Source organism: Anomaloglossus baeobatrachus, chromosome 6 (assembly GCF_048569485.1).
Source record: "Anomaloglossus baeobatrachus isolate aAnoBae1 chromosome 6, aAnoBae1.hap1, whole genome shotgun sequence".
NCBI classification, from domain to species: domain Eukaryota; kingdom Metazoa; phylum Chordata; class Amphibia; order Anura; family Aromobatidae; genus Anomaloglossus; species Anomaloglossus baeobatrachus.
The window spans coordinates 542002735-542026294 of record NC_134358.1 but is presented as its reverse complement, the minus strand read 5'-3'; the positions used below and the strand labels follow the sequence as shown (position 1 = coordinate 542026294).

Here is a 23560-nt window from a genome sequence, read left to right as displayed (position 1 = left end):
TGTTGGGCAGCCTAAGGCACACCTGTGCAATAATCATGTTGGCCAGCCTAAGGCAAAACTGGGCAATAATTATGTTGGACAGCCTAAGGCACACCTGTGCAATAATCATGTTGGCCAGCCTAAGGCAAACCTGTGCAATAATCATGTTGGCCAGACTAAGGTACAACTGGGCAATAATCATGTTGGACAGCCTAAGGCACACTTATGCAATAATCATGCTGTCTAGTCAGCATCTTGATATGTCACACCTGTGAGGTGGATGGATTATCTCTACAAAGGAGAAGTGCTCACTAATAATGATGAGTGAGCGTGCTCACTGCTGTTCAGTACTTGATCAAATATCGGGCTACGCGGCTGAGTATCACGGGTGCTCTGATATGTCGTTTGTGAAACATTGAATAGAAAGCCCAGGCTGTACGATGTGAGCAGGCACCCCAGGGAGAGCGAGTTGCAGTCTCTGAATGGCTCTTACTGGGGGTAAAGCAACATTTTCGAATGTAGTTTGTCCCTCCCTTCCCTGGAAATGCTCTGTTTATGGTTGGCTGTATTCAGGCAGAGTACCGGACTGGCCTATCATTGACTTCCATTATACTCGCTACTCAAGTTGATCCCATTCAAGTGTCTGATTTAGGCTGCTTTCACACCTCCGGTTTTAGCAGTGCGGCTAAATCCGGCTCTAAAACCTATGCAACGGATGCGGCGAAAAAAACGCATCCTTTACATAAGATTTTACATGCGGCCCGTTCGGTTTTTGCCGGTTGTGGCACGCTACTGAGCATGCACAGTGCAAAAAAACGCATGCGGCGGCCGGATGCGGTTTTTGCCGCATCCAGCATCCATAGGCATGCATTGAAAAAAGCGCCGCATCGGCCGGATGCGGCGCGATGCGTTTTTTTTTTTGCCGGACAAAAAAACGAGCCAGGCAACGTTCCATCCGGCCGCCGCATCGGCTAAATAAGCCGCATCCGGCAAAAACCGGACCGAACACAAGGCCATGCGGCACAATCCGGCACTAATGAAAGTCTATGCGGAAAAAACCCAACCGGCGGCAAAAAAAAAAACCGGTTGCGTTTTTTCTGCAAAGAGCCGGATTGTGCCGCACAGCAAAAACCGGATGTGTGAAAGCAGCCTTAAGGGGGCTTTACACGCTATGACATCGCTAATGCGAACTCGTTGGGGTCACGGAATTGGTGACGCACATCCGGCCGCATTAGCGATGTTGCTGCGTGTGACACCGATGAGCGATTTTGCATCGTTGCAAAAACGTGCAAAGTCGCTCATCGGTGACATGGGGGTCCATTCTCAAATATCGTTACTGCAGCAGTAACGAGGTTGTTCCTCGTTCCTGCGGCAGCACACATCGCTCCGTGTGACACCGCAGGAACGAGGAACCACTCCTTACCTGCCTCCCGCCCGCAATGCGGAAGGAAGGAGGTGGGCGGGATGTTACGGCCGCTTCTATTGGGCGGCCGCTCATTGACGTCGCTGTGACGCCGCACGGACCGCCCCCTTAGAAAGGAGGCGGTTCGCCGGTCACAGCGACGTCGCCGGGCAGGTAAGTATGTGTGACGGGTCTGGGCGATGTTGTGCGGCACGGGCAGCGATTTGCCCGTGTCGCGCAACAGATGGGGGCGGGTACTCACACTAGCGATATCGGGACCGATATCGCAGTGTGTAAAGCCCGCTTTACTCGACTCGAGGATCGAGCACTCGAGCATGGTAGTGTTCAATCATTATTTCGAATACTAGCATTGTACTCCCATCATTACTCACTATTATAGAGTTCACATGTCCAGTAATCATCCATTAAAAACAGATCCAGCAGCGATTTGTTAGTAAAAAAGTTGTGCAACAAGAACTATCTTGACCGTTCTTAAAAATCTGATTTCCGCTGGATCCATTTTTTTTAACATTGGAGTCTATGGAGAACGGATACGTAAATTAGCCGTTTTTCTTTCCGGTTTTTGCTTACTGGACCAGCTTCAATTGGAAGATAACACTTGGGGAATTAATGGATCCATTTTAGACTTTAAGTTAAGAAAAGGTCCAACTAAAAACATTTTTTTAAAAATGGTGAAGAAAGTTGTGTCTGCACAAGTTTTTTTGCTAATGCATTGCTGCTGGATCCGTTCTAATGGATCATTACTGGATATATAAACTCAGCCTTACCCTATTACGATTAGTTTGGCAGCTGCAGACCGCTCTCCCGGGGAATGTATTAATAGTATTAATAAGTGCTTTTTGTCTTCTGTCTAGAATGGAGATATTGCAGTTGGAGGACCTGGCAGTTTTTACTGGCAAGGTAAGACTTATGTAACCGGATTTATTGTAGCATTATTCGCTACATTGTTAAAAATACATTATAATTAGAGATGAACGGACCCTTGGATGTTCGGGTTCGCTGGGAGCAGCCGGACGTTTTTAAAAAAGTTTGGTTCGGGGACCAGACTTGATGCAAACTTGACCCCGGACAACGAACCCCACACAACTCAATGGGGACCCAAACTTCTGTGCTGTAAAATGGATGTAGGAAAGGCTAGGGGGCTGCAAAAAGAAGTAAAATGAGGGTAAAACAAGACAGTTATACATATTGTGTTTCCCCGAAGATAACACAGCAATCAGACTCTTTTCTGCCCGCTCATTAAGCTACATGAATATTCCCTGCTTCCCCCGCCCACCCTCTGTACCAACGTGTCTGATTGGTTGCAGTCAGACTGCTATACAAGCCCCCTCCCCCCTGTTGCCCACCCTCTCCTAATCATGAGAGATTCATTGCCTAACTCGTAAACACTACTTTAGCACAGTAACTGTATTGTCTCAAGAAGGATTTTCTACTTTTTGTTTCCCAGTAAATTAGATGTGATTAGTCTGTGATTCATTGCAGTCTGTGAGCTGTATTAGTGTATACATATATACATAATAAAACAAATTGGCTTGGGCTGCCTCCTAATTTTTGATAGTACTCACAGGTAAAACAGATAACTATGGGCTGCAACCCCCAGCTATCAGTTTTACCTTGGCTGGTTATCAAAAATAAAGGGGATCCCACATTGTTTTTTTATTATTTAAATAATTTTAAAAAATGGCATGGAGTACCCCTATTTTTCAGAACCAGTCAAGATAAAGTGAATATCTAAGGACTGGTATTACCAAACTGAGAAGTCCCATGGTTCTTTGGCCCCTCCCAGCCTAAAAATAGCAGCCCACAGCCATCCCAGAAGTGACACATTCATTAGATGTCCAATTCTAGCTCTTTGCCAGCTCTTCCCGATTGCCCTGGTGTTATGGCAATTGGGGTAATACTTTTGGGATTGATGTCAGCTGTGAATTGTCAGCTGACATCAAGCCTAGAGGTTAGTAACGGAGAGGCATCTATCAGACATCCCCTTTACTAACCTGGCAAATGAATGATTAAAAAAGACACACACATACAGGAAAAAAATAGGTTATTTGAATAAAGACTCATCACATGCCCTTGTTCGCCAATTCATTAAATAGAAATGCTGGAATTTCCAATGATAATCCAACAGGTAATGTCCCACGACGTCCATAGAATACTATGGAGTTTTGTTCTAAGAAAGTTCTCAGAATGAGGGTCCATAGGGTACTGCTGGATTTTCCCATGGGAGCTGACGTCAATTTTCATGACCTCATCATTAGTGGGAAACTCTGGGTCTGGCGCTGTCCTCTGCGACCGCGATACCGGGCTAGAGCGGTGAGGACATGTAAGGTTACTGACGTCATCACCGCTCTCGCGGGACACACACAGGGCTGCGCTGCTCCCCGGCAATTAGTCATTGTATTTGAAACAATTTTCATATACCCAAATTTTGCATACCTGTATTATTAATATTTCCTCTTGTAAACAGTGTTATTGAGTATAATGTTTCTAAGTTAAGCACGGCTGTTTCGTGTGCAGTGTTCCTCAGTCCTGCAGGAGTTAATTCCTGCTGACATGGGGAATTCTGCTAGAAGCTCAGGTTGCTAATTACCAATTATGACCGTCTCCTTCCTATAAAAGATTATGCATCTGCTACTCATCGCCGATTATGGCTTCAGTGTAGCTCCAGCGATTCCGGTCTGTGTGGTGATCCAGTTCGTGGTGATCTGTAGTTGCTATCTTGAGTGATCTGGAAGTTCCCTTGTTGTCTGTTTCCTTCCTTCCTTTTTCTTTATTCCCCTATACACGTATGGTCTTTCCTTTGTGTTTGAGTGCAGTGTGTACAGGTTTTCGGTCTCCCTTGTCCGTGTCGATTCTGTTTCGTATTGTTACTTTCTTTTTGGCCCTCACCAAGGGTGGGGGAGAGGGGAAGTAAGATCAGGGCTCGGACAGGAGTCGGGGTCACACTGGAAGCTCAGACCTGGCTACCATCAAGCATACCTCTGAGATAAGGGACAGCGCAGGGTCTCAGGATTGAGGGCCACCTTAAGAGCTCCTCTTCTGTAATTTCATACCCCATGATGCATGGCGCTGTTTTTAAATAAACTGTCATGTTTTTTCAGTCCTGTACAACCCCGTTACATGGAGCTCAAGTGAAAAAACTGATGGTAAAATTTGCATTACAATGTCTCTTTTTTTTGTTGGTTGTGCCATGGAGCCTTTTAAAGTCAAGAACCTTTCACTTACCATTAGGGATGATTGAATACCTCAAATATTCAGCTTCGCGAATATTTGCCGAATAGGTCGCCACTATTCGACTATTCGCGAATATTCGATGCGCAATGTAAGTCTATGGGAAACCCGTATAACAACTATTCGGAACTATTCGGGATTCCCATAGACTTACATTGCGCATCGAATATTCACATAGCGGCGACCTATTCGTTGGATATTCGCGAAGCCGAATATTTGAGGTATTCCATCATCCCTACTTACCATATATGTAATTTTTTTTATATGTACACCTGATGTAAATGCTGCTGTTCTCCTAAATCTGGTGTTATTTTTCTTTTGTTCCTGCGCCTCTCCATTTCAGAGATATGGCCTCTTCTTCCCAGTAAATAAATCTGTAATCTTGTTATCCAATGGGGTGTGATCAACAAGAAGACTCCCACTAGGGAGCATTCAGCACCACACCCACTTGGCTAAAAAGACAAGATTTACCAATAGGGAAGAGAGGCCCATATCTTTGGAACGGAGTGGCACAGGAACAAAAGAAAAACAGCGCCGGATTCAGGAGAAAAGCAGCATTTACATGAGCTTAAAAAAAAACCCCAAAACATATTTATGACAAGAGACACTTTATCTTTATCCCTAACAGTGGATTATCTAAAAGAGAATGGGTGTCTTACAGTCATAAGCTGACTTTTCCACCCAATTTGTCAATGACACTTAAACCAATTCCGCAGATACTATTCCTCTTGATTAAGGTGTCCCTCACAGATTCTTAATGTTCTTTAAGCAAAGGGATGGGATGATCCAAGGCTCTCCAAGAGCCCCTTTATGGTATTTATACCTTTGCTATACAGTTCCTCTCCCGTATGTATTCCGGTGTCCGTCCTTTCATGCCGGTATTGCTGCAGTCTGATGTTATTATCTAGTTGTAGCATTCCTCCAATACTTATGTAATGCTGGATGTGGAGTAACACATTAAAGAGTCATCTAGTTTTCACACGGTTCTTGCGTAATTGAAGCAAGTGAAGATATATGTATACAGCGATCCGTAGTAGCCTGTACTGAAGTAACATACAAACATCACTAACATTGTCTAAACCCCCGTACAGCAGGCAGATATTTATCCATACCTTCTCTGCCTGTTCTTTCTCATGTTCTTCAAGTGATTTATCATGCTCCAGGGAAGCGGCTGCAAGACGTACAGTAAGCTGAGAACATGGGCTATAAAATGAGCACGGTGGGCAGGACAGCACTGCTATAACCAGAGACTTCACGGAGGGAGGTATTACCATTAGAGGTGAAAATTACACATGCAACATGATCACAATGATGATAAATTCATTAGACGAAAAGCCTGCAAGTAATCTTCCCAAATAATGGCTAGAGCTAAAAATTAGGCTGTGAATGTCATCCGCTAAAAAAAATCTGTCAAGTGATTTTCTAGTACAATACTTATGTTATCTTTAAATAGGGCTTAAGTACACCTTTCAGAATCCGTAACTTTTATAGCTCTACCTTTTTCTTGTTATCTTGTTGTAAGCTCCATATAATTCAGTGTGACGTAGTAATTAAAGTGTATGTAAATACAAATTGCATATGCCCTGCTCCCCCTCCCATCTCTCAGTACTGGCATCAGTGATAGTAAATCTGATCTGAATTTGCCCTGCTGCCCCAGCCATACTCCCTCCCACCTCTCAGCAGTTACAGTGAATTCACTGAGAGGTAGGTGGAGGGAAGCAGTGAATATGCAGAGTGTATTTCCATACACTTGACTGGGGTTCAGGAGACACTAAAGGGTGCTTTACACGCTGTGACATCGCTAACAATATATCGTCGGGGTCACGTCGCTAGTGTGACGCCCTGGGCAAGCCAGGGGTCACAGGTCATAACATCACCACCCACCGCACATTCCCTGCAAGAACACCGTAGTCAAAACACAAACCCTTGTTGCCCTCCTCCAGGGGCTGATGATCACACCAGGGGGTGGAGCCAGGCGGTTGGTCTCCACCCACCGAGGAGTTCACAGCCCTGGAGGCGGGAAAACCAAGCGGTTGAGCTCAGGCAGAGCTAGAGATAGTGTTAGAGGTGAAAGTGTGAGGAGTGAAGTGGTAGGAGAGCAAGCAAAACTGACTGAGAGCGTCCGGGTGTGTGCCCCGGACGAGACAGCAAGGTTGGCAGACGGCGGTGACCGTCTGCAGGAGTGACCTATTGGAGTCTACCGTAAGGACCGTGGACGGGTGGTGGCCCGGCGGTACCGGACCGGTATACAAAGAGAAGCCAGCACCATTGGCAGGGGCCTTTCGGATCCCGGCAAGGCTTGGAGTCGCCGTACAATTTGCCAAATCCGTCAGTGAAGGGGACCTCCGGGTCTCCCAACTGCAAAGTCCCGATTGAAGTCAAAGGTCCAACCGTGAGAGAGGGACACCGCCACCGCCAAGGCACCAGTACCTCAGGGCCAGCGCCTGCGGGCGAAGAGGGGCTCCTCCGGCCCATATCCAAGCCGGGGAGCGGGTTACCGGTGGGAACCCATCGCTACCAACAACCGTATTTAGGTGCAGGGAAGAGACAGTCACCGCTAATTTGCAGGGAACATCAACACCGCAGCCGTCCAAGGGACCCGTCCAACCAGCCGCTTGTTTACCGTGAACTGTATCATCATCCTTGGGCTGAGTGAGTATCTCCGTGCCGTGCGGCACAGCGCTGCCCCTGCGTCCCTGCACCTCAACAGGCCCCATAACCCGCCTGTCAACCATCCCAACCCCATCACTGGGCCCCGGGACAGCCAGCCCCCTGCCTACGGAGGGGAGAATCACCAACTCAGCTGCTCCATACCATCACTCCCGGGATCCCCATATAGAGCAGCGGTGGTGTCCACACAATCACCACAACCGTGGGTGGCGTCACGGACATTAATCAAATCCCCCACCAACAATCAGCCCCTTTCACTCACGGGCGAGGAGCGCCGCTCGAGACCCCGGGATCCGGCCCACCGCTCGAGCCACCACAGAGCAGCAGCAGCCGGACCCGAGCAGTGGGTGAGCGTAGAGTTGCCATCCTCCTCCCCGCCCGCGACACTAGTGATGCACATCCGGCGACGTTAGCGACATTTCAGCGGGTGACACCAACGAGCGACGATCAACGAGCGCAAAAACGTGAAAAATCGTTGCTCGTTGACACGTCGCTCATTTCCTTAATATCGTTGCTGCTGCAGGTACGATGTTGTTCGTCGTTCCTGCGGCAGCACACATCGCTATGTGGGACACCGCAGGAGCGACGAACATCTCCATACCTGCGTCCACCGGCAATGAGGAAGGAAGGAGGTGGGCCGCATGTTCCGGCCGCTCATCTCCGCCCCTCCTCTGCTATTGGACGGCTGCCGTGTGGCGTCACTGTGACGCCGCACTAACCGCCCTCTTAGAAAGGAGGCGGATTGCCGACCAGAGCGACGTCGCAGGGAAGGTAATCCGTGTGACGGGTGTAAGCGAGGTTGTGCGCCACGGGCAGCGATTTTCCCGTGTCGCACAACCGACGGGGGCGGGTACGCTCGCTAGAGATATCGGTACTGATAACGCAGCATGTAAAGTGCCCTTAAATTCTATGGAGCTGATAGCAAGATAACAGGATAAGCCAGAGCAATAAAACTTACTGATCCTGAAAGGTCTCCTTAAGCCCTATTTAAAGAGAACATAAGTATTGTACTACAAAATCACCTGACAGATTCCCTTTAACCCTATATGAAACCACTAGAAAAAGACCATGATAGCTACAGGTCTTTTTGAACATCCAGTTTGATGATTCACACGTACCCATAGACTTGTATGGGTGCGTGTGAGCTGAGACTCGCTGCCAAATGCAGCACGCTGCGATTCATTTCTCATGCTGATAAATGGGAAATCAATCGCAGATGGATACTGCCCCAAAGTTTTGCACTGGTGCAAGAGCAATCCGATATTTTATCGGATTATACTCGCCCCTGCAAAATGCAAGTGGAACCGAGGCCGAGGCCATACTTTGGCGATAAATGTTGCTTGTGAGAAATCCTTCAAGTCACATAACTGTGAGCAGATGCTTTTTAAAATAGCAACACGTCTAATTCTTCTCTTTGTTTGGATGTGCAAAGAGGAGAAAATGTGATGGAATCTTGTAATAATAACTTGGCTCCGAGCCTAAGGTCTCTGCAGATTGTGAATGGTACATGGTAAGTTTGTGGTGTGAGGTAACTGCAGACCATAGATTGTATTTTAGGATCTGGACAGATTTTATGTTGATCCTTCGCCAACATCATGGACTAAAATAAAATCTGCTTTAATTATGTTCATCATTAACGATGGGATATTACTTCCACCTGTTGAGAGCCATTAACCAGACTCCTCGTGTTCTCACACTGCATGTTCGGCCAGATCAATTGCCGATCTGCTTTTTTCCTTTAAATTTTCTTTTTTTCCCCTATTCACACATTTCCGGTCATAAAAAGGTAACAGATGTCTGGTTAAGAGTGGGCTCCATTTGACCAGGTCAGGTTTTTTAGTTAAAAAAAATCAGAGGTGTAACTTAAACCTATTGGGTCCCCCAGGCAAAACTTATACTAAAGGTACCGTCACACTAAGCAACATCGCTAGCAACATTGCTGCTGAGGCACGACTTGCTAGCGATGTTGCTGTGTGTGACATCCAGCAACAACCTGGCCCCTGCTGTGAGGTCGCTGGTTGTTGCTGAATGTCCTGGGCCATTTTTTAGCTGTTGCTCTCCCGCTGTGAAGCGCACATCGCTGTGTGTGACAGCGACAGAGCAACAACTGAAAGTGCAGGCAGCAGGAGCCGGCTTCTGCGGACGCTGGTAACCACGGTAAACATCGGGTAACCAAGAAGCCCTTCTCTTGGTTACCCGATATTTACCTTCGTTACCAGCGTCCGCCGCTCTCAGCTGCCAGTGCCGGCTCCCTGCTCTCTGCACACGTACCCGGAGTACACATCGGGTAATTAACCCGATGTGTACTGTGGCTATGTGTGCAGGGAACAGGGAGCCGGCACTGGCAGTGTGAGAGCGGCGGACGCTGGTAACGAAGGTAAATATCGGGTAATCAAGGGAAGAGCTTCTTGGTTACCCGATGTTTACCGTGGTTACCAGCATCTGCAGAAGCCGGCTCCCTGCTGCCTGCACACGTAGCAGAGTACACATCTGGTAATTAACCCGATGTGTACTGTGGCTAGGTGTACAGGGAGCCAGCGCTAAGCGGTGTGCGCTGGTAATCAAGGTAAATATCGGGTTGGTTACCCGATATTTACCTTAGTTACCAAGCGCAGCATGCTTCCACATGTAGCGACGCTCCAGCGATCCTTGCCAGGTCAGGTTGCTGGTGGGATCGCTGGAGCGTCGCTTAGTGTGACATCTCACCAGCGACCTCCTAGCAACTTACCAGCGATCCCTATCAGGTTGTATCGTTGTTGGGATCGCTGGTAAGTTGTTTAGTGTGACTGGGCCTTTAGGCCCTACAGGGCCCTCACCTACCATGGACCACTTTTAGCACTGGTGTGGTGTTATGTGGTGGAGGGTTCATTGAGCTTCATCAGGCACTAAATCCTAAGTATAACTGCAAAAAGGGAAAAACTATGAAGGCTGTCTTCATTTTCAATATCATTAATGAACCCAGAGGTTGTCGCTTCTCTGATCATTAAGTGTGTCACGGCCTGGTGTGGTCTCGGGGGAATCTGGGATCAAGAGGTAACAGTGTATAGTTGATCGCAGATTCTCTTTGGTGCCCTTGCTTGTTGTTTACTCGGTGTTGGAGCTTATTTAGCTTATTTAATTCCATCTGGTGCTGAAGGTGTTAGGCTATGTGCGCACGTTGCATTTTTTCATGCTTTTACGCTGCGTTCTGCACCGCAGCGTAAAAGCATGCGTCCTGCGTCCCCAGCACAATCTATTCAGATTGTGCAAATTACAGTCGCACGTTTCGTTTCGGCTGCTGAAATATTTTGCCAGAACGCTGCGTTCTAAAAAGCAACATGTCACTTCTTTTGTGCGTTCCGGATGCTTTTCCCACTCTATCTATGGCAGAGCAAGCATCCAGAACGCATGAATTCCGTATGCACAATGCTTTCAAAACGCAGCTTTTCAGCTGCGTTTTGAAACGCACATGCAGTGACATAAATGCTGCAGAATAGAACGCAGAGACGTGCGCACATACCCTTAAGGTTCCTTTCTATCCTGCTATGATCTAACAGGTAGTTGTAATCTCAGCTGCAGATGCTCCCTTGTGCTATACATATCCACTCCTCACTCCTTTCTTTGTCGGTAATAGTTCATTCTATACTGTCCACTTTAAAGGAGCCAATCTCTGGAGAAGCTTTGGTGTTTGCTTCTGTTGCAGCTGAGAAGTTTCCCACTGGAGAAGATGTGGAATGTTATTTGCTGTGTCGTTCCCCACCTATTTGTCTTACTTTCCTCGAGTTGTAGGAGTAGGCATGTGACAGCGCACGTTAGGAAAGGACCCATCTAGGGATGTTAGGGAGTGAAAGGAACAGCCTCAGGTTAGTGTTAGGAGGAGGTAACACTGCCCCATCTCCCTAGCTCCAGGGCCTTGCATTGTATTAATTCCCTGGTTTCCCCTTTTGTGTTGCGTCACTCGCCAGGACCCCAGGAGTCTTCTCGCTCCCTGCGTATTATAAAGTAATGGCATGTCCTGACAATGAGACTAACTCTTTAATAACTGTATTGACATCTTAAAGTCTATGGGTACCCTTGGCATGAATTTTCTTTTCTTCCATCTTAAAGGGAGCCTGTCACCTAGAATATGCATTCTGACTGATCAGCAGACGCATGTGTGCCGTAATTACACCTCCCTATCCATCCCTGTGTTGTAAAATTGTATAATATGAAAGTAATAAAAAACATTTTATTACCTTCATATTTCCTATGTAAATAGCAGGGTATTTGGTCCCATGGGCGGCGCCTTGGCCTATGGACGTCTGCATACTTTTCGTGGTATCACGCCCCTGTGGGCATGATACCATGGAGTCACATGAGCGACGTCCCCGCATGCGCAGTGCGCGTCTGAAACTGAAAAGGAGAACCCGGAAAAGAAGCCTGCCGCAATGCGCGCAGGATAGAATGAGCGACGGGGACGTTGCTCATGTGACTCCATGGTATCACGCCCACAGGGGCATGATACCACGGAAAGTATGCAGACGTCGATAGGGCAAGGCGCCGCCCTGGGATCAAATACCCTGCTATTTACATAGGAAATATGAAGGTAATAAAACGTTTTTTATTACTTTCATATTATACAATTTTACAGCACAGGGATGGGTAGGGAGGTGTAATTAGGGCACACATGAGTCTGTTGATAGGTAAGAACGCATATTCTAGGTGACAGGTTCCCTTTATGGATACCCTTAGTTATAGTTTCAGTTTTCAATCTTCATTCATTCATTTTCGGCCCCCTGATATCCAGTTTGATGCCTGATCCATGTTTCAAATTTTTATTTTGTTTTTGGGAGTGTTTTATCCTAGAAATATAGTCTGAATGTGAATTGTGTGTGTATCCAGGGTATTGCTGTGTTCATTATCTCATATACCAGTACACTTCCAATCCTGTAATTATTTCTTCTTAATGTACTTTTCTCTTTTTGCCCTCCCCGATACTGTAGATGCTTTTCTCCTTTTCACACCTTAGACATCTGTGTAAAACGCCCTCCATTTTGCTATCTCTACCGGTTTGCTCACACTACCATAATTTCTGTCTGAGTGTGATCCAACAAAACATCGGATGTTATTCTATTGGGCTGTGCACTTGTACGATTTTTCTTCTGACTGTGCGGGTCCAAGGGAAAAATTGCATACCCAAGTTTGATCCGATTATATCACACTCGGCCATGCAAATCAATGAGTGCATCAAAATCATTGGACTGTGCTGGGATAACATCTAATTGCAGTCTGATTTCTGCAGACTGACACAATGGAGAAGATGGAGACATTTTTTTCTCCATCTTCTCCTCTTCCAAAAGAATGGGATTACACTATGCTGACACTGATCAGAGTTTGATCAGCATGTCATAATCTGCCCAATTCTCTCAAATGAGAGAATATACCAACGTGTGACTCTAGCCAGGTACTGAGAAAAGTGATAGGGAGGGCAGAGAAAGTTGTCAGAACCATAGGCAGGAGCTGTAATGGATTTGTAACAGTTTGCAAAGCACTGAGCTAGATTATAGACTTACACATGTCCTAGACCTAGAGCAACAAAATGGTAGATATTTTTTTAATGAATACTAGTGATGAGCGGGCACTACCATGCTCAGGTGCTCGATACTTGTAAATAGTGATGAGCGAGCACTACCATGCTCAGGTGCTCAGTACTTGTAACTAGTGATGAGCGGGCACTACCATGCTCGGGTGCTCAGTACTCGTAACTAGCGATGAGCGGGCACTACCATGCTCAGGTGCTCAGTACTAGTAACTAGTGATGAGCGGGCACTACCATGCTCAGGTGCTCAGTACTTGTAACTAGTGATGAGCGAGCTCTACCATGCTCGGGTGCTCAGTACTTGTAACTAGTGATGAGCGGGCACTACCATGCTCGGGTGCTCAGCACTTGTAACTAGCGATGAGCGGGCACTACCATGCTCAGGTGCTCAGTACTTGTAACTAGTGATGAGCGAGCTCTACCATGCTCGGGTGCTCAGTACTTGTAACTAGTGATGAGCGGGCACTACCATGCTCGGGTGCTCAGTACTTGTAACTAGCGATGAGCGGGCACTACCATGCTCGGGTGCTCAGCACTTGTAACTAGCGATGAGCGGGCACTACCATGCTCAGGTGCTCAGTACTAGTAACTAGTGATGAGCGGGCACTACCATGCTCAGGTGCTCAGTACTTGTAACTAGTGATGAGCGAGCTCTACCATGCTCGGGTGCTCAGTACTTGTAACTAGTGATGAGCGGGCACTACCATGCTCGGGTGCTCAGTACTTGTAACTAGTGATGAGTGGGCACTACCATGCTCAGGTGCTCGATACTTGTAAATAGTGATGGGCGAGCACTACCATGCTCAGGTGCTCGATACTTGTAAATAGTGATGAGCGAGCACTTCCATGCTCAGGTGCTCGTTACTTGTAAATAGTGATGAGTGAGCACTACCATGCTCAGGTGCTCTGTACTCGTAACTAGTGATGAGCGGGCACTACCATGCTCAGGTGCTCTGTACTCGTAACTAGTGATGAGCGAGCTCTACCATGCTCAGGTGCTCGATACTTGTAAATAGTGATGAGCGAGCACTACCATGCTCAGGTGCTCGATACTTGTAAATAGTGATGGGCGAGCACTACCATGCTCGGGTGCTCAGTACTTGTAACTAGTGATGAGCGGGCACTACCATGCTCGGGTGCTCAGTACTTGTAACTAGTGATGAGCGAGCTCTACCATGCTCAGGTGCTCGATACTTGTAAATAGTGATGAGCGAGCACTACCATGCTCAGGTGCTCGATACTTGTAAATAGTGATGGGCGAGCACTACCATGCTCGGGTGCTCAGTACTTGTAACTAGTGATGAGCGGGCACTACCATGCTCAGGTGCTCGATACTTGTAAATAGTGATGAGCGAGCACTACCATGCTCAGGTGCTCAGTACTTGTAACTAGCGATGAGCGGGCACTACCATGCTCGGGTGCTCAGCACTTGTAACTAGCGATGAGCGGGCACTACCATGCTCAGGTGCTCAGTACTAGTAACTAGTGATGAGCGGGCACTACCATGCTCAGGTGCTCAGTACTTGTAACTAGTGATGAGCGAGCTCTACCATGCTCGGGTGCTCAGTACTTGTAACTAGTGATGAGCGGGCACTACCATGCTCGGGTGCTCAGTACTTGTAACTAGTGATGAGCGAGCTCTACCATGCTCAGGTGCTCGATACTTGTAAATAGTGATGAGCGAGCACTACCATGCTCAGGTGCTCGATACTTGTAAATAGTGATGGGCGAGCACTACCATGCTCGGGTACTCAGTACTTGTAACTAGTGATGAGCGGGCACTACCATGCTCAGGTGCTCGATACTTGTAAATAGTGATGAGCGAGCACTTCCATGCTCAGGTGCTCGTTACTTGTAAATAGTGATGAGTGAGCACTACCATGCTCAGGTGCTCTGTACTCGTAACTAGTGATGAGCGGGCACTACCATGCTCAGGTGCTCTGTACTCGTAACTAGTGATGAGCGGGCACTACCATGCTCGGGTGCTCAGTACTCGTAACTAGTGATGAGTGGGCACTACCATGCTCAGGTGCTATGTACTCGTAACTAGTGATGAGCGAGCACTACCATGCTCGGGTGCTCGGTATTGGTAACTTGTGATGAGCGGGTACTACCATGCTCGGGTGCTCAGTACTGGTAACTAGTGATGAGCGAGCACTACCATGCTCGGGTGCTCGGTATTGGTAACTTGTGATGAGCGGGTACTACTGTCGCGGGCGGGGAGGAGGGTGTCAGCACACCGCGCTCACCCCTTCTGCTTGGGTCCGGCAGTTGCTCCTGGTGGCTCGAGCTGCGGGCCGGATCCCGGGGTGTCTCGAGCGACACTCCTCGCCCGTGAGTGAAAGGGGGGTGTTTGTTGGGGTTATAGTTCGTGACGCCACCCACGGTTGTGGTGATGGCACCACCGCTGCTCAGTGTGGGGGTCCCGGGGATGGTGATGGGAGCAGCCAGGTGTTGTGTTGCCCCTCCGTGGGTAGGGGTTGGTGATCCCGGGGCCCAGTGGGGGGTGCAGGGGCGCAGGGGCAGCGCTGTGCCTTGCGGCACTGAGGTACTCACTCAGCCAGTAAACACGACACAGTTCTCGGTAAACAAACGGCTGGTTGGACGGGTCCCTCGGACGGTTCACGGTGCTGCGGTTCCCTGCAGTTAGCGGTGACGGTCTCTTCCCTGCACCTTTGAAATGTCTGTTTGGTAGCGGTGGATCCCCACCGGTTACCCGCTCCCCGACTGCAATCTGTGCCGGAGGAGCTCCACACTTTGCCCGCAGGCGCCGGCCCTGGGAAACTGGTGCCTTGGCGGTGGCGGTGTTTCCCCGTTGTGGTTGGACCTTTGCCGTCAATCAGGACTTGCTTGTTGGGGGATCTACGTCCCCTTCACTAACGGATTTAGCAATTTACAGCGACTCCAAGCCTTGCTGGGATCCGAAAGCCCCTGCTCTGGTGCTAACTGCCCTTTGTATACTGCTCCAGGCCCCGGATACACACAGCCTCCGTGGCCCTTCCAGCAACCTCCAGACAGTCCCACTGCAGATCTTCACCACTGTCTACTGACCTTGCTGACTCCGTCTGGGCACACAGCCACAGACCAACTTCAGGCTTTCCGTCCCTTTCACTGCTGTTTCACTCTAGCTCCCTCCTGAGCTACACTCTGTTGTTCACTCTTGCCCTGCCTGGGCTAATCTCTGCTGTTACTCCTTTCACGTCCCTGACAGTTCTCTCTGGTTACTTCCTGCCTCCAGAGTTGTGAGCTCCTTGGTGGGCGGAGCCAACCGCCTGGCCCACCCCCTGGTGTGCATCAACAGACTCCTGGAGGAAGGCAACAAGGATTTGTGGGTTAGCTGGTGTACCTGCAGGGAATGTGGTGTGTGTGTGTTGTTATCTGTGTCCCCTGGCTTGCCCAGGGCGACACATTCCCCCTTAGCAAAACGCAGACCGTCCTCGGGCTGCCCGTCCAACACCGGTTTTATTTTCCTTTTTGTTTTTCTGAAAAGGTAAACGGTATAACATTATAAAGGGCAAATAATATACATTTTTAATCACAACTCTTCCCAAGACGGGAGGCACATTTTACTTTTAACGTTACAACGGTATACGGTCACGGTTTCCGCTCTCTCCCACCCAAGCAACCTGGCCCTGATGCTGCCCCTAAAACCCAGGCAGCACCCCTTGACCCACAGTCCAGCACAAGTCACCCGAGCGGGATCTGTCCTTCCCTCCAGAGGGTAGCCACCGGTTCCTTTGGTGGCTGGGCCCTGGCCTGCTCTGCTCAGGGCCCTCCCTCCAACCTGCCTCTCCGGAGGCGGCATTGCGGAAACGGTAACGGTACACAACATATTTACAAGCCACTAACGTTTGTGGTTGCCCTGCAGAGTTCACGGGCTTGTCCATGGATAGTTCCCATGCTTAAACTTTAAACGGTCCCCACGGGGACAACGGTGCCGGCTCCAGCCGGTTGCTAATCACAGCAGACAATCAGGTGAAAACTCGGTTCAATCAGTGTTTTTCCATTTTTCAAAACTTTCAACTTTTCTCAAACAAACACACAACACTCTTTTACATTTGCGGGCCCCTCTTACTCATAGAACGGTCTCCCTGTACCTAAGTGGGGGTCTACCTAGGTTGGAACGGGTGGACCTTCGGGGCCCGGTGTCAGTGGTGCTAGACAGTGGGGTAGAGGGAACAATCGGTTCCTCCTCCCTACTATAGTGTGAGGCAGGCGGAGGTGCAGGGGGGCTGGGTACAGGTTCATCCCTGGGCACTGGCACTGGTTCTGGCTCACGGTTAACCGCTTCCACTACTTCTTCATCCACGGGTTGTGGGAACAGTATCACTGGAAGTATCACCGCGCCGTTCTGTGTAGGCCAGTTTGCTGGGAAGTCACCCATCACAGTGTGGATTACCTCTGCTGCCTTTTCCACTGGTGGAGGAACCGGTACTTCAGCCTCTGCTTTCAATGCTGGGGGGCATTTTTTTAGATGGTCCCGAGAAACTGTGGCCAGGGTGCCCCCTTGGTCACGACTGATCTGGTAGGTCTTCCCATTGTCCCACTCGGTGGGTTGTACGACGTAAGGGACTTGCTCCCACTGGTCATCCAGTTTGTGGGCTTTTCTCTTCCGTTTCAGCACCACATCTCCTGGCTGGAAAGGACCTGCAGGCGCCTTCTGGTTGAACCGGTGCTCTTGCTGTTCTCGACTTCGACTGAGGTTTTTCTCCACATACTCCTGGATTTGCCGGTACTGGGCCCTCCTCCGACTTTCCCACTCTGCCGTTGAAGGGAGTGCTTCCGGAGCCTCCAACCCCATCTCCAGATCCACCGGCAGGCGGCCAGGCCGAGCCCTCATCAGATACGCTGGGGTGCACTTCGTCGAGCTGGATGGGATATTATTGTACATGTCGACCAGGTCGGGTAACTTTTCCGGCCACATGTTCCGTTCCTCCAGCGGTAGCGTCTTGAGGAGCCCCAGGACCAAGTGGTTCATTTTCTCGCACATGCCGTTGGTTTGGGCGTGGTACGGAGTGGTCCGGATCTTCTTGCAGCCGTACAACTGGCAGAATTCGTGAAACACTTCTGCTTCAAAAGCCGGGCCTTGGTCAGTCAGCACCTTCTCGGGGTACCCATGGGGTCGGCAAAAATAGGCCTGGAACGCTCGAGCAGCGGTTCGACCAGTCAAGTCCTTAACGGGGACTACCACCATGAATCTTGAGTAGTGGTCTACCATGGTCAATGCGTAGGTGTACCCACTTCGGCTAGGGGTGAGTTTGACATGGTCCAGGGCGACCAGCTCCAGCGGCTGATGGGTGACGATGGGATGTAACGGTGCCCTCTGGCTAGTCTCGTCCCTTCTCCTCAGTGTACAAGGACCGCACTCTCGGCACCAGGCTTCCACCGATTCACGCATCCCACTCCAATAGAACCGCTCCCTCAACAGCATCTCCAGCTTCTTCCACCCGAAGTGGCCAGCCCCATCATGGTATGCCCGCAGGACAGTAGCAACCTCAGCTTGAGGAACGATCAACTGGCATATTTTCTCATGGGTCTTTGGGTTGATCAGCTCACGGTACAGCCTCCCTTGGTGTAGGTAGAGCCGTTTTCGTTCTTTCCACAAGCGTTGGGCTTCGGCTGGAGCGGCAGGGTCTATTCCCATAGCACCTTGTTCCACCAGGGTCTTGACAAGGCGGACAGCCGGCGCTTGGTCCTGGGCGTCCTGCCACTCTTGACTGGGCCGCGGGTCCAGATCCACCCGTTGCTGACATACTTGTACCCTCTCAGTAGGCGGCTGGTGAAACGCAGGCAACTCAATCTCCTCGAGGTCGTCATCCTCACACCCCTCTTCTGACAAATGGGGCATCCGGGAGAGTGCATCTGCATTGATGTTGACCCGACCAGCTCGGTACTTTATGGTGAAATCATAGTTGGCTAACCGGGCTACCCACCGCTGCTCCAGCGCGCCCAACTTGGCCGTGTTCAGGTGAGTTAGCGGATTGTTGTCCGTAAACGCGGTGAATTTTGCCGCCGCCAGGTAGTGGCGGAACCGCTCTGTGATAGCCCACACCAACGCCAATAGCTCGAGCTTGAAGGAGCTATAGTTCTCAGGGTTCCTTTCGGTCGGCCGGAGTTTTCGGCTGGCGTAGGCAATCACCTTCTCCTTCCCATCCTGGACCTGGGACAAGACCGCTCCTAGCCCCACGTTACTGGCGTCCGTGTGGAGGATGAACGGGCGCCCATAGTCAGGGTACGCCAAGACCTCTTCTCCGGTCAAGGCCGCCTTCAACTGGCCAAAGGACTCCTCATGCTTGTCCTCCCACAACAGTGGGGCTCCAATAGGTCTACCACCTTTGGTCTGTCCCACGAGGAGATCTTGCATGGGGGCAGCCATCTTCGTGTACCCCTTTATAAAGCGCCGATAGTACCCCACCAGACCCAGGAACTGCCTTACTTCCCTCACTGTGGTTGGTCTCGGCCAGCTCTGGATGGCAGTGATCTTCTCAGGGTCGGGGGCGACACCATCCGCACTCACCACATGTCCTAGATACTGCACCCTGGGTTTCAGCAGATGGCACTTCGAGGGCTTCAACTTCATCCCGAACTTGGCAAGGGACGCGAACACCTCGGCCAGGTGCTCCAGATGGGCCTCATACGTCTGGGAATAAACAATCACATCATCCAAATACAGCAGGACGGTCTCGAAGTTTAAATGTCCCAGACAGCACTCCATCAACCGTTGGAAGGTCCCGGGGGCATTGCACAGCCCAAACGGCATGCTATTGAATTCGCATAGCCCCATCGGGGTGGTGAAGGCGGTCTTCTCCCGGTCCTCGGGGGCCACGGCCACTTGCCAGTATCCGCTGGTGAGGTCAAGGGTCGAGAAGTAGTTTGCAGTTCTCAGTGCAGCCAAAGATTCTTCAATACGAGGCAATGGATAGGCATCTTTATGGGTTATCTGGTTGATCTTCCGGTAGTCCACACATATCCGCATGGTACCATCCTTCTTCTTGACCAGTACCAACGGAGCGGCCCAGGGACTACAACTGTCCCGAATAACCCCTGCCTCCTTCATATTCTTCAACATGTCTTTGGCACACTGATAATGTGCAGGGGGAATAGGTCTATACCTCTCTTTGATAGGGGGATGTTCACCCGTGGGAATGTGGTGTTGGACCCCCTTGATCTGCCCAAAGTCTAGGGGGTGCTTACTGAAAACCTGTTCGTACTCCTGCACTACCCTGTGTACCCCTGCCCTGTGATGTGTAGGGGTATCATCAGTGCCCACATGTAGCTGTTGGTGCCACTCCTTGGTGTCCCCCTGGGGTGGGGAAGTGCTGGTGGTAGGTGGGAGTGTGGATGGACGGGCTTCCTGGATAGTGTGAGGGTCCAGGGTGAGCAGCTTGGCAATGGTGGCATACCGGGGGAGCCTGACTTCTTCCTCCCCACAGTTCAACACTCTCACAGGCACTCTCCCTTTTTTCACATCTACCACCCCTCGGGCGGCCACTACAGTGGGCCAGTGCTCGGAAGGCATGGGCTCCATCATCGCAGGGTAGTCACGCCCCTGAGGCCCTACTGCTGCCCTACACCAGATCATCATCTCACTCCTAGGGGGCACAGTCAATGGAGCAACATCCATCACTCGCACTCCACCAATCTCCCCTCCGGTTGAGCTTACATGCTGGCGGTACATCAGGGCGCGGATCTCACGCTGCACCGCCCTCTGCCGGCTCCCCGCCGCCGTGGCGGCTAGCTGTTGCAAAAGGTTCAACACATCAGCCATGCAATGTTCCATCACATTGGTTCCCAGCACTATTTTCGGGTTATGGTCACTAGGCTCATTCATGATCACAATCATACCCTGGTGTTGCAGTTCAGCTTGCCCCACTGTCATAGCCACCTGTTTATACCCCACCTGGGTCAATGGAAGTCCATTAGCGGCAATCAAATTTATACTATTATCTGGAGGCGTCAGCTCGTCTGTGGCCCAATATTGCTGATACAACGTGTACGGTATGGTCGTTACCTGTGATCCAGTGTCCAAGAGAGCCATCACTGGTATGCCGTCCACAGCCACAGGGATGATAGGGCGGGCCCCGACATATCGGTCTCGCCAGTCCGGGGGGCCACGGTGTTCTACTCCTGAGGATTGGCCCGGGGCCCCAGGGGTTGCTCGTTTAACGGGCACTGTCGGTAATAATGGCCCGGCTTACGGCACTTGTAGCAGATTGGAGGTCTGCTCCGCGGGTTGTTAGCGCTTCTCCGCTGCATCCAGGGAACATCTTCGGGACTATCAGCAAGCTGTATCTGCGCTGGGGGCTGAGATCTGGTCAGAGGTTGTAGTGCAGCAAGGATTTTGGCAAGGTCTCCGTCCAGGCGACGGACCTGGGCTGCCAGTTCTTCCACTGTGCTGTTCGAGGCTGCAGGTAGTAAGGAGGTTGGTTTGGCTGGGGCCGCCACAACGCGAGCTGTCTCGACGGGCCACGGGACGGGTTCCAGAACTTCAGCGGCTGGGGGCTGTAGTGCTTTGATAGCCCGCTCCTTTAACACAGCAAAGTCCACATCAGGGTGTTCCAGGGCCCACAGCCGGAGTTGTTTACGATCCTCAGGGGACCTCATCCCCTGCGCGAATTGCTCCACTAACATCTTGTTGCTATCCGCCTCATTAATAGAGTTCACCCGCTTCAGCGTGCGGAGGGCGGTCTGCAGACGTAGAGCATAGTCCCGAATGCTATCCCCAGCTCGTTGCCGGCACTGGTAAAATTGCATCCTCAGCTCAGATTCAGTCCGGGTCTCGAAGGCAGTCTGTAGCTTCTCGAAGATGGTGGCTACAGAGAGCCGGTCCCCCTCGGCCCAGGTCTCCGCTTCCTGCTCCGCCGCACCGGTTAACTGGCCTAGCACTATCGCTGCACGTTGCTTATCAGTCAGGGGGTACAGCTCTAGCAACGGGTTAAGCTTTTTCCGGAAGGCCTGCAAGGCATCCGGTTTCCCGTCATACTGCGGTAGCCAGGCAGCTCCGGGCGCATAGGGCAAGGAAAACGGCATGACCTGAGCAAGCGCGGGGGCCGCGGCACCTCCCGCCAGTACGGCCGGGACCTGGGCAGGCCCATTCCCATCCGCGGGTGCCGCTGCGGCTGCGACCACCGCTCCTCCAGCGGCTCCGTCGGGCGCAGACATCTTGTTTCCGTCCCCCTTAGCTCTTTCCGGCCCCTCCTCTCTCGGGGCGGGGTTTTGGCATTCGCGCCTCCACTGCTCGAGAAGACGCTCGAGCGGGAACTTTTCGCGCCAAAGATGGCGGCTTCTGAAATTTTTCTGCCGGATACCTCCGGCGGTAACAAGGCGCACCTCTACCAGACGGCAGAGCGGTAAGATCCTGTTCGTGACGCCAAGTTGTCGCGGGCGGGGAGGAGGGTGTCAGCACACCGCGCTCACCCCTTCTGCTCGGGTCCGGCAGTTGCTCCTGGTGGCTCGAGCTGCGGGCCGGATCCCGGGGTGTCTCGAGCGACACTCCTCGCCCGTGAGTGAAAGGGGGGTGTTTGTTGGGGTTATAGTTCGTGACGCCACCCACGGTTGTGGTGATGGCACCACCGCTGCTCAGTGTGGGGGTCCCGGGGATGGTGATGGGAGCAGCCAGGTGTTGTGTTGCCCCTCCGTGGGTAGTGGTTGGTGATCCCGGGGCCCAGTGGGGGGTGCAGGGGCGCAGGGGCAGCGCCTTGCGGCACTGAGGTACTCACTCAGCCAGTAAACACGACACAGTTCTCGGTAAACAAACGGCTGGTTGGATGGGTCCCTCGGACGGTTCACGGTGCTGCGGTTCCCTGCAGTTAGCGGTGACGGTCTCTTCCCTGCACCTTTGAAATGTCTGTTTGGTAGCGGTGGATCCCCACCGGTTACCCGCTCCCCGACTGCAATCTGTGCCGGAGGAGCTCCACACTTTGCCCGCAGGCGCCGGCCCTGGGAAACTGGTGCCTTGGCGGTGGCGGTGTTTCCCCGTTGTGGTTGGACCTTTGCCGTCAATCAGGACTTGCTTGTTGGGGGATCTACGTCCCCTTCACTAACGGATTTAGCAATTTACAGCGACTCCAAGCCTTGCTGGGATCCGAAAGCCCCTGCTCTGGTGCTAACTGCCCTTTGTATACTGCTCCAGGCCCCGGATACACACAGCCTCCGTGGCCCTTCCAGCAACCTCCAGACAGTCCCACTGCAGATCTTCACCACTGTCTACTGACCTTGCTGACTCCGTCTGGGCACACAGCCACAGACCAACTTCAGGCTTTCCGTCCCTTTCACTGCTGTTTCACTCTAGCTCCCTCCTGAGCTACACTCTGTTGTTCACTCTTGCCCTGCCTGGGCTAATCTCTGCTGTTACTCCTTTCACGTCCCTGACAGTTCTCTCTGGTTACTTCCTGCCTCCAGAGTTGTGAGCTCCTTGGTGTGCGGAGCCAACCGCCTGGCCCACCCCCTGGTGTGCATCAACAGACTCCTGGAGGAAGGCAACAAGGATTTGTGGGTTAGCTGGTGTACCTGCAGGGAATGTGGGGTGTGTGTGTTGTTATCTGTGTCCCCTGGCTTGCCCAGGGCGACACACTACCATGCTCGGGTGCTCAGTACTGGTAACTAGTGATGAGTGAGCACTACCATGCTCGGGTGCTCAGTACTGGTAACTAGTGATGAGTGAGCACTACCATGCTCGGGTGCTCAGTACTGGTAACTAG

General features: G+C 51.1%; 1 protein-coding gene across 1 annotated transcript in view; it reads left to right on the top strand.

Moving 5' to 3' along the window:
- The window catches only part of ITGA8 (integrin subunit alpha 8), a 287198-nt gene that overhangs the window by 69044 nt on the left and 194594 nt on the right, over positions 1-23560 (top strand). The window contains exon 6 of the mRNA XM_075315623.1: positions 2257-2302. Coding sequence (XP_075171738.1) covers positions 2257-2302 — 46 coding nt within the window. The remainder of the gene's footprint in view (positions 1-2256; positions 2303-23560) is intronic.